Consider the following 12,590-nt stretch of genomic DNA (forward strand, 5'->3'; position numbering starts at 1 on the left):
AGAGAAGATTCTCAAAGCAGCCCGGCGAAAGAAAACTATAACGTACAAAGGTAAGAATATTAGAATAACTGCAGATCTCTCTGCTGAAACTTTTCAAGCAAGAAGAGGCTGGTCATCAACTTTTAATCTCCTAAAGCAAAAAAACTTTCAACCCAGGATCTTGTATCCAGCTAAACTGAGTTTCATCTATGATGGAGAAATTAAATACTTCAATGACATTCATATGTTGAAAAAATTTGCCATAAGTAAACCAGCTCTTCAGGATGTTCTCAGACCTATCCTCCACAATGACCAACCCAATCCTATACCACAAAAGTAAACTCACTCAGAAACTTCGGATCAAACTCCAACTTCCACACTGGCGAAAGGATTAAAAATGTCCATTGGACCTTTGAAAAACTCGATACCCAAAATTCCACCAGACTTATCCTTACTCTCCATCAATGTGAATGGCTTAAACTGTCCTCTAAAGAGGCATAGGTTAGCTGACTGGATACAAAAACTTAAGCCAGATATTTGTTGCATACAAGAGTCACATCTCAACTTAAAAGACAAATACAGACTCAGGGTGAAAGGATGGTCATCCATATTTCAGGCAAATGGTAATCAGAAAAAAGCAGGTGTTGCAATTTTATTTGCAGATACAGTAGGCTTTAAACCATCAAAAGTAAGGAAGGACAAGAATGGTCACTTCATATTTGTTAAGGGTAATACTCAATATGACGAGATCTCAATTATTAATATCTATGCACCCAACCAGAATGCACCTCAATTTATAAGAGAAACTCTAACAGACATGAGTAACTTGATTTCCTCCAGCTCCATAATCGTTGGAGATTTCAACACTCCCTTGGCAGTGTTGGATCGATCCTCCAGAAAGAAGCTGAGCAAAGAAATCTTAGATTTAAACCTAACCATCCAATATTTAGATTTAGCAGACATCTACAGAACATTTCATCCCAACAAAACTGAATACACATACTTCTCATCAGCCCACGGAACTTACTCCAAAATTGATCACATTTTAGGTCACAAGTCTAACCTCAGTAAATTTAAAGGAATAGAAATTATTCCGTGCATCTTCTCGGACCATCATGGAATAAAACTTGAATTGAGTAACAACAGGAATCTGCATACCCATACAAAAACATGGAAGTTAAATAACCTTATGCTGAATGATAGCTGGGTCAGAGATGAGATTAAGAAAGAAATCACCAATTTTTTGGAACAAAATGACAATGAAGACACAAGCTATCAGAACCTCTGGGACACCGCAAAGGCAGTTCTAAGAGGGAAATTTATAGCACTGCAAGCCTTCCTCAAGAGAACGGAAAGAGAGGAAGTTAACAACTTAATGGGACATCTCACGCAACTGGAAAAGGAAGAACATTCCAACCCCAAACCCAGTAGAAGAAAAGAAATAACCAAAATTAGAGCAGAATTAAATGAAATTGAAAACAAAAGAATAATACAACAGATCAATAAATCAAAAAGCTGGTTTTTTGAAAAGGTCAATAAAATAGATAAACCTCTGGCCAACCTAATCAGGAAAAAAAGAGTAAAATCTCTAATATCATCAATCAGAAACAACAAAGACAAAATAACCACAGACTCATCAGAAATCCAAAAAATCCTTAATGAATATTACAAGAAACTTTATTCTCAGAAATATGAAAATCTGAAGGAAATAGACCGATACTTGGAAGCACGCCACCTTCCAAGACTTAACCAGAATCAAGTGGAAATGTTGAACAGACCCATATCAAGTTCAGAAATAGCATCAACTATACAAAACCTCCCTAAAAAGAAAAGCCTGGGACCAGATGGTTTCACGTCAGAATTCTACCAAACCTTTAAAGAGGAATTAGTACCTATATTACTCAACCTGTTCCAAAATGTAGAAAAAGAAGGAAGACTACCCAACACGTTCTATGAAGCAAATATCACCCTGATCCCCAAACCAGGAAAAGACCCAACAAGAAAAGAAAATTATAGACCAATATCACTAATGAATATAGATGCAAAAATATTCAACAAGATCCTAACAAACAGAATCCAGCAACACATCAAACAAATTATACATCATGACCAAGTTGGTTTTATCCCAGGGTCTCAAGGCTGGTTCAATATACGTAAATCTATAAATGTAATTCAGCACATAAACAAATTAAAAAACAAAGACCATATGATTCTCTCAATTGATGCAGAAAAAGCTTTTGATAATATCCAGCATCCCTTCATGATCAGAACACTCAAGAAAATTGGTCTAGAAGGGACTTTTCTTAAACTGATAGAGGCTATCTACAGCAAACCCACAGCCAATATCATATTGAATGGAGTTAAATTGGAATCATTTCCACTCAGATCAGGAACCAGACAAGGCTGCCCATTGTCTCCATTGCTTTTCAACATTGTAATGGAAGTTTTAGCCACCGCAATTAGGGAAGAAAAGGCGATCAAGGGTATCCATATAGGGTCAGAAGAGATCAAACTCTCGCTCTTCGCAGATGATATGATTGTGTATCTGGAAAACACTAGGGACTCTACTACAAAACTCCTAGAAGTGATCAAGGAATACAGCAGCGTCTCAGGTTACAAAATCAACATTCATAAATCGGTAGCCTTTATATACACCAACAACAGTCAAATTGAAAAAGCAGTTAAGGACTCTATCCCATTCACAGTAGTGCCAAAGAAGATGAAATATTTGGGAATTTACCTAACAAAAGACGTGAAAGATCTCTATAAAGAGAACTATGAAACTCTAAGAAAAGAAATAGCTGAAAATGTTAACAAATGGAAAAACATACCATGCTCATGGCTAGGAAGAATCAACATTATCAAAATGTCCATACTACCCAAAGCAATATATACTTTCAACGCACTCCCTATTAAAGCTCCACTGTCATATTTTAAAGATCTTGAAAAAACATTACTTCGTTTTATATGGAATCAGAAAAAACCTCGAATAGCCAAGACATTACTCAGAAATAAAAACAAAACAGGAGGAATCACACTACCAGACCTCAGACTTTACTACAAATCGATAGTGATCAAAACAGCATGGTATTGGCACAAAAACAGAGAAGTAGATATCTGGAATAGAATAGAGAACCAAGAGATGAATCCAGCTACTTACCGCTATTTGATTTTTGACAAGCCAATTAAAAACATTCAGTGGGGAAAAGATTCCCTATTTAACAAATGGTGCTGGGTGAACTGGCTGGCAACCTGCAGAAGACTGAAATTAGACCCACACCTTTCACCATTAACTAAGATAGACTCTCATTGGATTAAAGATTTAAACTTAAGACATGAAACTATAAAAATACTAGAGGAGAATGCAGGGAAAACCCTTGAAGAAATTGGTCTGGGTGAGTATTTCATGAGGAGAACCCCCCGGGCAATTGAAGCAGCTTCAAAAATACACTACTGGGACTTGATCAAACTAAAAAGCTTCTGCACAGCTAAGAACACAGTAAGCAGAGCAAGCAGACAGCCCTCAGAATGGGAGAAGATATTTGCAGGGTATAACTCTGACAAAGGTTTAATAACCAGAATCCACAGAGAACTCAAACGCATCAGCAAGAAAAAAACAAGGGATCCCATCGCAGGCTGGGCAAGGGATTTGAAGAGAAACTTCTCTGAAGAAGACAGGCGCACGGCCTTCAGACATATGAAAAAATGCTCATCATCTTTAATCATCAGAGAAATGCAAATCAAAACTACTTTGAGATATCATCTAACTCCAATGAGACTAGCCTATATCACAAAATCTCAAGACCAGAGATGTTGGCGTGGATGCGGAGAAAAGGGAACACTTCTGCACTGCTGGTGGGAATGCAAATTAATACATTCCTTTTGGAGGGATATATGGAGAACACTCAGAGATCTAAAAATAGATCTGCCATTCAATCCTGTAATTCCTCTGCTGGGCATATACCCAGAAGACCAAAAATCACAACATAACAAAGATATTTGTACCAGAATGTTTATTGCAGCCCAATTCATAATTGCTAAGTCATGGAAAAAGCCGAAGTGCCCATCGATCCACGAATGGATTAATAAATTGTGGTATATGTATACCATGGAATACTATGCAGCCTTAAAGAAAGATGGAGACTTTACCTCTTTCATGTTTACATGGATGGAGCTGGAACATATTCTTCTTAGTAAAGTATCCCAAGAATGGAAGAAAAAATATCCAATGTACACAGCCCTACTATGAAACTAATTTGGGACTCTCACATGAAAGCTATAACCCAGCTACAACTTAACAATAGGGGGAAGTGGGAAAGGGGGGGGTGGGTAGAGGGAGGGGAATCGGTGGGATCACACCTGTGGTGCATATTACAGGGGTATTTGCGAAACTTGGTAAATGTAGAATATAAATGTTTTGGCACAGTAACTGAGATAACGCCGGAAAGGCTATGTTAACCACTGGGATAAAAATGTGTCAAATGGTTTATGAAGTGAGTGTATGATGCCCCATAATCATATCATTGTATACACTTATGATTTAATAAAAAAATTAAAAAAAAAAAAAAAAAAAAAAAAAAAAAGAGCTACTAAGAAGTATATGGAAACAGATTTGTGATTGTGATTCATTCAATGTGAATGAGGAAGAGGAAGAAATCAAAGATGACTTCCAGGTGTCCAGATGGAGCTATGAAGTGGAATATTGTGCCTTTTGCTAACAGTGATAAACCGCTGAAGGAGGAAAGGTGGGTGGTTATTATGATGAATTCATTATTGAACACTTTGGGATGAGGAGATGTCTCTGTCAGGTGGTCATGTCAAGTAAACAGGCAGGCATTTGAATGGCCGAAGGTGGAGAAAAAGCTTCAAAGTCTTCGCAACCTGGATAGTGACAAAATCTATGTGATTTTTGAGATTCGTAGGGAGTGAGAAAGGGGAGTGTGGGTACACAGATGGAAAGTACAAGCTTGGAGATGAGGCTTCCCATAGGTGCAGGAGAGCCCTGAGTAACCTCCATCACTGTGGCTATTTATTGAGAGGATACAAAGCAGGTGTGGGGTGTGCCCAGTGATCACACACAAGGGCTAGGGGCTTATTGATCGCATGTGCTCTTTCCCCACTGGCTCCACTCCCACTCCCATGCACCACAAATGTTCAAGGTCCAACACCTGCTTCCTAACAAGTAACCGATCTTATCTCATTAGAGCATTAAGTTGCTTGAGGGCTTATCCCCAGGCTGCAAAACATCTCTTGTGTTCTTGGTGTTTCCCTCAAGAACCGGTGACTGTTCCCATAAGCACGGTGCTCAGTCTCCCACAGGGGAGAGAAGGGAAAACGTGCTAAGACAGAACCCCAGGATTTTCTAGTTTATTGTGGGGGAGAAGGAGACATCCACAAAGCAGACTGAGAAAGAACAGCCAGAAAGAAAGAAGTAAACCCAAAGAGTGTTTCCAGAAGGAGGGAGTGATCACCGAGAAATATAGTTGAGAAATCAAGAAAGAAAAGGAATGCAAAGAATCCATCATAATTAGCCACGTGAAGAACACCAGTGACCCTGATGAGGAAGCTGCTTTTGGACAGATGGAAGTGGAATGTTCAGTTCAGAACCCAGACTGACCCAGATAAGGGGTGGATAATTAATAAATGAAGACACAAAGTGTAGAATCAGGACAAGAGATTTGGCCTTGAAGAAGACACAGGGCAGGAGCTGAGGCACAGGATAGAGGATAGAGGACCGGTGTTTTGTTTTTCTTATAAAGATATGAGTGACTGTCTTTCCATCTTTCACCTTCCTACCACCCCTAAGATCCTGCCTCCCCCATCTTTCAGTTCTGTGGTCCTACCCCACTCTGCTCACAGTACTCCCCAGCTTTTCCTTAAGTCTCTGAATGGCTGACTTCTTCATTATTTATGGTTCTGCTCAACTGTCACTTTATACAAAAAGTCCTCTCTGACCCGATCCATTGCCCGTTCTCACTCCCTGTTTTACCTTCTTCGAGGTTCTTATCATCTGAAATGATCTTGTTCATTTATTTATTTGTTGATTAACTATAATAGCTTCTAATTAAAGGCTGGGGGAACTGGGTGAAGTTTACCAGACGTAGGAATATACGTGTATTTTATGCTTTATTATAGTCTGTGTATTTTATATAGATGTATTTGTATATGTATGTATTGTATGTGTGTATTATGTATTATTTCTTAAACCTCCATGTGAATCTGTAATTATCTCAAAATAAAGTTCTTTTTTAAAAAAAGAATAGTAAGTTCTTTGAGAACTGGGATTTTTGTTCTCTGGTTAAGAACTGTGTCCTCTTCACCAGAACAGAGTCTGGCATGCAGTGGGCGCTAATAAGTCTTCAATAAATGCATGAGTTAATGAACGATGTACTTGGCGATGTTTGGAGGGTGGAGTGGGGACAGTATTGGCAGCAGAAGATATCCTAAATCGCCAGAGAAATGGGATTTAGAATGAAAATCCCTGTCCTGGGGTAGGATTCGAATCCACATCTCTGTAAGTCTTTCTACTCCCCCATTCTACCTAGCCATTAATTAGATGACCGAAGTAGTGATTAGCACTGTCTCAGGAGACGCTCAGTCAGTCATAGGGCATCGTTATAGCTTATGATTACAACTGATTGGGCCATCACCTTACAGGTGGGTGTTCTCGGATCACGACAAGACCGGCACTTTCCTAACTTCCGACGGTTAGGGAGAAGGCTGTGTGTGATAGTGGATGGTTCACTGCCGCCCCAGTCCGCTTCTCTGCAGTTGAGGTTTCGGGTTTCAATCCTCCCGGGACAACGAGACGTTGCAGCTAGCACCGCGCGGCTGGCGCCTCCGCCTCCGCCTCCACCGCCGCTGCTTTTGCGAAAGATAATTTCAGACCTGCGGCCGCGCACTCGCGCTGCTCCAGACCAAGGTTGGGCTCAGCGGCGGAGGCTGCTTCTGCGCTGGCTGGCTGAGTGCGTTGGCAGGCGGCGATCACAGCTGGGCTGGGACTTCCTTCCTCCACCGCAGGACAACAAAACGAACCCGCAGCCGGCACCGAGCTGTTGGCGGCTGTTGGGGCGAGGAGCACCGCGATGGGCTCCGTGCTGAGCAGCGATAGTGGCAAATCGGCGCCCGCCTCTGCCACCCCGCGGGCCCTGGAGCGCAGGAGGGACCGCGAGCTGCCGGTCACGTCTTTCGACTGCTCAGTGTGCCTGGAGGTGTTGCACCAGCCTGTCCGGACCCGCTGTGGCCACGTGTAAGTGCCGGGGAGCTCAGTCTGCGTGCCCACTACTGGGGAGAGTGAGGTTAGGGGGAATTCCTACGGCTTGGGGGCCGGGGAATGTACAGAAGCCAGCGCCTTAGGAAACCGCTGCAGGAACAAACCGGATCTGTGCTGGCGGTGGGGGAAATGCCAGTCAGAAAGTGACACGGGATTTTAGAAGAAAAAAACAAACAAGCGGGCCTGGCATCAAGCTAATCTCCTCCTCCCGAAGCCCAGGTGCGGAGCTCTAGGGCTGCGGATCCAGGCACAGGTCCCGCCCAGAGCCACGGCTTGCCAGCCAGGGAAGGTACTCTTGGCTGGAGAACCAGCACCCTCCCTAGCACAGAAGGGAAACGAGCAACCGGCTGCAAAGTAGTGGACTCCAGCGAAGCACTGTTATCCTGCTGCACTCGGTAGAACGCGCTGTGCTTCCCTCTGCCCCGGAAACCGGGTTGGTTTTGTTTTGCTGGGGCTGTGCACGTGTTCCAGAGCGCCCACAGAGGCTCCTCTCCTGAGCAGAGCGATCTGTGCTAGCAGTCTTTCCACCCCTCTACCCAAGACACCCCTTCCCAACACAGACACCCAGACCCCTCAAAGATCAAGGCAAACCAGGGCGTTAGAGTGACTTTCCGTAGTAGTAGAATTTAACAACTTGTTAGAGCTTCACAACCCAGGGTGGAGCCTGGGGCTTGAACGTTAGCCCTAAACCAGTGAATGGAGCCCTTTAAACCTAGCTACAAAGTGACAGAAGGTTGCCCACTGCCTGCTTTACGCCCCGCCTCCCCCAAACCGTAGAAAGAATAGATTAAACTAACTTAAAAACGTACTACTTAACTAAAACCCTCTGATAGTGTGCAAAGTCGTTTTAGTTTCCATGAGGAGTTTATTAACAGTCCCCATAGGAAAAGGGCACGTCCTCCCTGTGTGCTTGGTAACTAACTGATGGCGGAAGTTGGATCTGTGAATCTGTGTACTCCCTTGTCCCAGTCCCCTCCCCCAACCCCAGGTGTGTGTGTGTGTGTGTGTGTGTGTGTGTGTGTGTGTGTGTGTGTGTGTGTGTGTGTGTGTGTTTCCGCCTGGATCTGTGAATCTGTGTACTCCCTTGTCCCAGTCCCCTCCCCCAACCCCAGGTGTGTGTGTGTGTGTGTGTGTGTGTGTGTGTGTGTGTGTGTGTGTGTGTTTCCGCCTGGGTGTCTGCGGCTGCCCGCAGAGCTCAGGAGCAGAAGCCCTCTTGTCTTCTATGGACAGTAGATTAACTGTAGCATGCTGAAGGACCAGAGCAATACTGAGTGGCTTTATGGGTTTGGGGGCTTACCAGGAGAAAAGAAATCCCTCAGTGTAAGGACAAGTGCACAGAATGTTTTTTTAAAAGGATTTAGATGGTCCTTAACACCTACAGCCTACTATCTAAAAACCTCTTTGCACCACTGCTCATCCTGGAGCCTAAGTGAAAAACGTGCAACCCACACAATGTTTAAAGAGTGCTCTAGATGTTATTTTGTGGCTGTATTTTCAGGGCCTGTTGCTTCCCTTTTGTACTTTAAACTCAAAGCTTAAATTTACCCACTCTTACGATTACTGCTGTTTCTGAGCTGTCTAGTTGTAGCTCATTGACTTAATATCCAAAGGCAGATCTGGAAGCCAAGAGTCTCTTGTGTAAAATCACAAAATATATACATTGGTTCAAGGCAATAATAACCTAAGGGTAACTACATTTAAATTTGCTTTATTAGCATGAGAACTTAAAAGTGTGTCAAAGTTGAACAGGGGGTAGCCTGAAGATTTTTTTTTTTTTTGGTAGAACTGGAATGGACAGTTTTGCTATTTAATTCTCTGACTGAAGATTGTTTTCCTGGTTTGCATTTTGAACACTACAACTTATTGTTTACAATGTTTTTGCTTCTACTAAAGGATAATAGACATTTGTGAAATGTTAAAATTTCTGTTTAATCTTTTCCTTTGTTAAAGTGAATAGGAAACCAGCAACTGGAAAAATAGTCATAAAACATCATAACAAGGGCTGGACAAATTGCCTTCCCTTGTTTTACTGTTCTTTGTTTTGAAAAATCTATGTCTATTGTTCTGGCTGTGGGCAGAATTTCCATATTCCTCCTTTTGGCAAATGTACTTGGGCCCCTTCCATTTTATGTTAACCAGAGTCCCTTATGCACTGAAGACTGTAGGTGTTGTTACCACCATTTGTACATTCTAAATGAACTGCTCTTTTCCATTGAAATTAAGTTGGACAATGTAGAAATGCAAATGAAATTTCTCTATTTTAGTATCTCATATTGAAACAAGATTTCCAAACTTGTTGAATTAGGTTGTTTATGCTGATTTAGGTTTGTAAACCTATTTCAAGTCAAGCAAGTTTAATAATGACAACAATACCTTGTACGAATACATAGAGCCCTTTATAAATTGTATTGTGATGTCCCAGAAGCTATGGGCCTTATACAGAAAGCTGAATTTGAAATTCAGTTCTGCTACTAGCCAGCTGTGTGACTTTAGGGAAATTTGAATTTTTCCCCTGGAGAGTTCTATAATTTGATTCTGTAAAATAAACCGATAACAGGGGAGAAAGGCATACAAATTTATTAAGGTGTATATGGGGATGGGAGTCAGACAAAATATGAAAACTCAAAGCAAGGACTAGATTGTTGATGCTTTGCCATTTTGAGGTTACAGAAAAAACTGGGCCTTGGAACATAGTAGGACAAGACTGGAAGGGAGAGAGAAAGACAGACATGGGGTGGAGATAGATTTGTTATACCTGTGAAACCTCTCTGATACAGAGAAATAGCAGGTAGCAGCCTGGGGTAAGTTCCTCTGTCAGACCTCCAAAAGCTGTCAGACTTAACAGTTAAGTCCCTCCCTCTCAACTGCTCCATCCACACCAGTGGGGCCTCTGAGAAAGTCTGGTAGTTTATTTCACCAGTGTGGATCACCAGTGTAGACTTTCTCTGTGCATGCAAATCTCCTCCACAAAAGGCAGCTTTTCAGGGTTATTCCTGTCTCCAAGAATATCAAAGACACATGTCAAAGAAGTATATTTTTTACATTTGTAGATTTATATTTATATAATAATAATTATTATTTAATTTCTAATTTATTTATAATTTATAATATAAACATAAATACATTTATAAAATGTATATTTTATATTTACATATTTATATTTAAAAATATATTTTTATTTCCTTTAGTCCCCTATTTGAAACTTTATTTTTAGAAAGTTTCACATATTAAGGTAGGATTGGTAGCTATGGCGAGATTTTGGTTAGAAGTTTCAGGGTAAAAAATAGAGAAGGGAGGAGAAAACAGAGAATGGAATAAGCAGGAAAATAACCGAATTTGAGTATACTATTTCATATCTTTTTAATCAGTGTCTTAGTCCTAAGAATAGGTCAAACAGTTGTGTCCCATTCCAAGAGATGACATTATGGATGGGCTGTCAAAGCTGGGCATCTGTATGTGATACAGAAAAGATAGTTGGTAAGATGCATTTCTATGGAAACAGAAGGAAATAAAAGGTTAACGTCTGGAGAAGTTTATGAAATAGTTTTTCTGAAGCATCTTCAGTTGGAGCAGACAGGCAATGGCAATCTGACGGCTTTCCTGAATTGCAGTTTGAATCAGGTGTTTCAGTGAACTTTCTGAGTAGTCCATACATCAGCAGGAATGAACGCTGTTTATGTATAAGTTGCTGTAGAAGTTTCTTTAGAAGCTTATTTTTTTAACTTTTAAAAGTATTTAAATTTTAGAATATTGGGGGTACACATGTTTTGTTTGTATACTTTGTTTTTGTACAGATTGAATCAAAGTTATTAAGTGTGCCGTTCACCCAGATAATGTGCACTGTACCCAATAGGTGTGAATTTACCCATTCTCCTCCTTCACTATTCCCCAGCTTGATTTCATTGAGATTTTCTTCCATAAATTAGTTATAATTTGTTATTGAATACATGTGTTTGCTTCTCAACTTTTGTGATATTTTACTTAATAGGATGGTTTGCAGTTCCATCTTATTGTGACAAAAGATACTCATTAGAAATTATGTCAAGTTGTCTAGCATCTGTTTGTAGGGCCTTAAGAAAAGCATAGTTTTAATTTCTAATGATTTTAAGTCAGACGGGTTGGAAAACAACGGTAATCATTAGTCTGGAGAGTCACAGCCGGATATGGGAAGGAACTAAAAATTCAGGATTTGGTACAAATAATAAAACATTCAAAAATAATAGGGCTAGATGGTGGCATCTGTGGCTCAAAGGAGTAGGGCACCAGCCCCATATACTGGAGGTGGTGGGTTCAAACACAGCCCCTGCCAAAAACCGCAAATAATAATAATAATAATAATACTAGGGCTAGAATCTAAAAACAGCGTTTTTTTCTTTTTAAAACATAAACTTTTTTCAATTGGACACAACCTTTAAATAGCCTCTACCCTGAACTATTTTTTTCTCTAACCAAAATCACATCTTCATGCCTTTCTTACTATTTTTCTCACAAAAAAAAAAACCTTGCTTTTTTTGGGTACACCACTTGTTTCCAGAATTGTTTCCTTATTTCTTTTTGTATTACATTTTTAATTATTATGGGAACATAATAGTTGTATATATTTATAGAGTACATGTGATGTGGTTTTTAAAAAATTTTTATTTTTAATCCCTTATTTCTAATATTACAATTACATATATTAATTATGATTTCAAATCTTAATAACCTTCATTTCTAGTGAAAAATCTAGAAAGTAATTTTTTAACTATTATATACCAAAACATTTTATGCACACATATTTTAAAATTTTTAGAAACATAGGCATTTTTTTTGAGAAGAATCTCACTCTGTCACGCTGGGTAGAGTGCTATGGCATCATAGCTCACAGCAACCTCAAACTCTTGGGCTCTAGCAATCCTCCTGCCTCAGCCTCCAAAGTAGTTGGGACTAAAGGCACCTGCCATAATGCTCAGCTAGTTTTTGTATTTTTTTTTTTTTTAAGTAGAGACAGGATCTGGCTCTTGCTCAGGCTGGGCTCAAGCTCCTTAGCTCAAGCCATCCATGCACCTCAGCCTCCCAGAGTGCTGGGATTGCAGGTGTGAACCACTGTGCCCCACCAACGTAGGCATTTTTATAGAACAATTTTTAATGTGGAAGAGGACATACAATATAAACTCCATAATTAACCACCTCCCTACCTTGACTACCACCTTAAGTTGACCTAATTTTCAGAGACTGGACACGCACCACATGTACGTACCAATACAGTAGATCTAGCTCCTTATGTTTACTGCCTCTATATGTTGACCAGTTTGTTACAGTTCCTTGAATGATCAACTTACAGAGGTTCTACTGTATT

At 40.4% G+C, this 12,590-nt stretch overlaps 1 protein-coding gene across 3 annotated transcripts in view; it reads left to right on the forward strand.

The window, feature by feature from the left end:
- Positions 1-6,874: 6,874 nt before the first annotated feature.
- The window catches only part of RNF125 (ring finger protein 125), a 64,046-nt gene continuing 58,330 nt past the window's right edge, over positions 6,875-12,590 (forward strand). For 2 of the 3 annotated variants that reach the window (XM_053571900.1, XM_053571901.1), the window contains exon 1: positions 6,881-7,228. In XM_053571900.1, the coding sequence (XP_053427875.1) occupies positions 7,065-7,228 (164 nt within the window). In that variant the 5' untranslated portion in view covers positions 6,881-7,064. Of the gene's footprint in view, positions 7,229-12,590 lie in introns of all 3 variants that reach the window. The other variant, XM_053571899.1, reaches the window with a different exon arrangement.

This window comes from Nycticebus coucang, chromosome 19 (genome assembly GCF_027406575.1).
Source record: "Nycticebus coucang isolate mNycCou1 chromosome 19, mNycCou1.pri, whole genome shotgun sequence".
Classification (NCBI taxonomy): domain Eukaryota; kingdom Metazoa; phylum Chordata; class Mammalia; order Primates; family Lorisidae; genus Nycticebus; species Nycticebus coucang.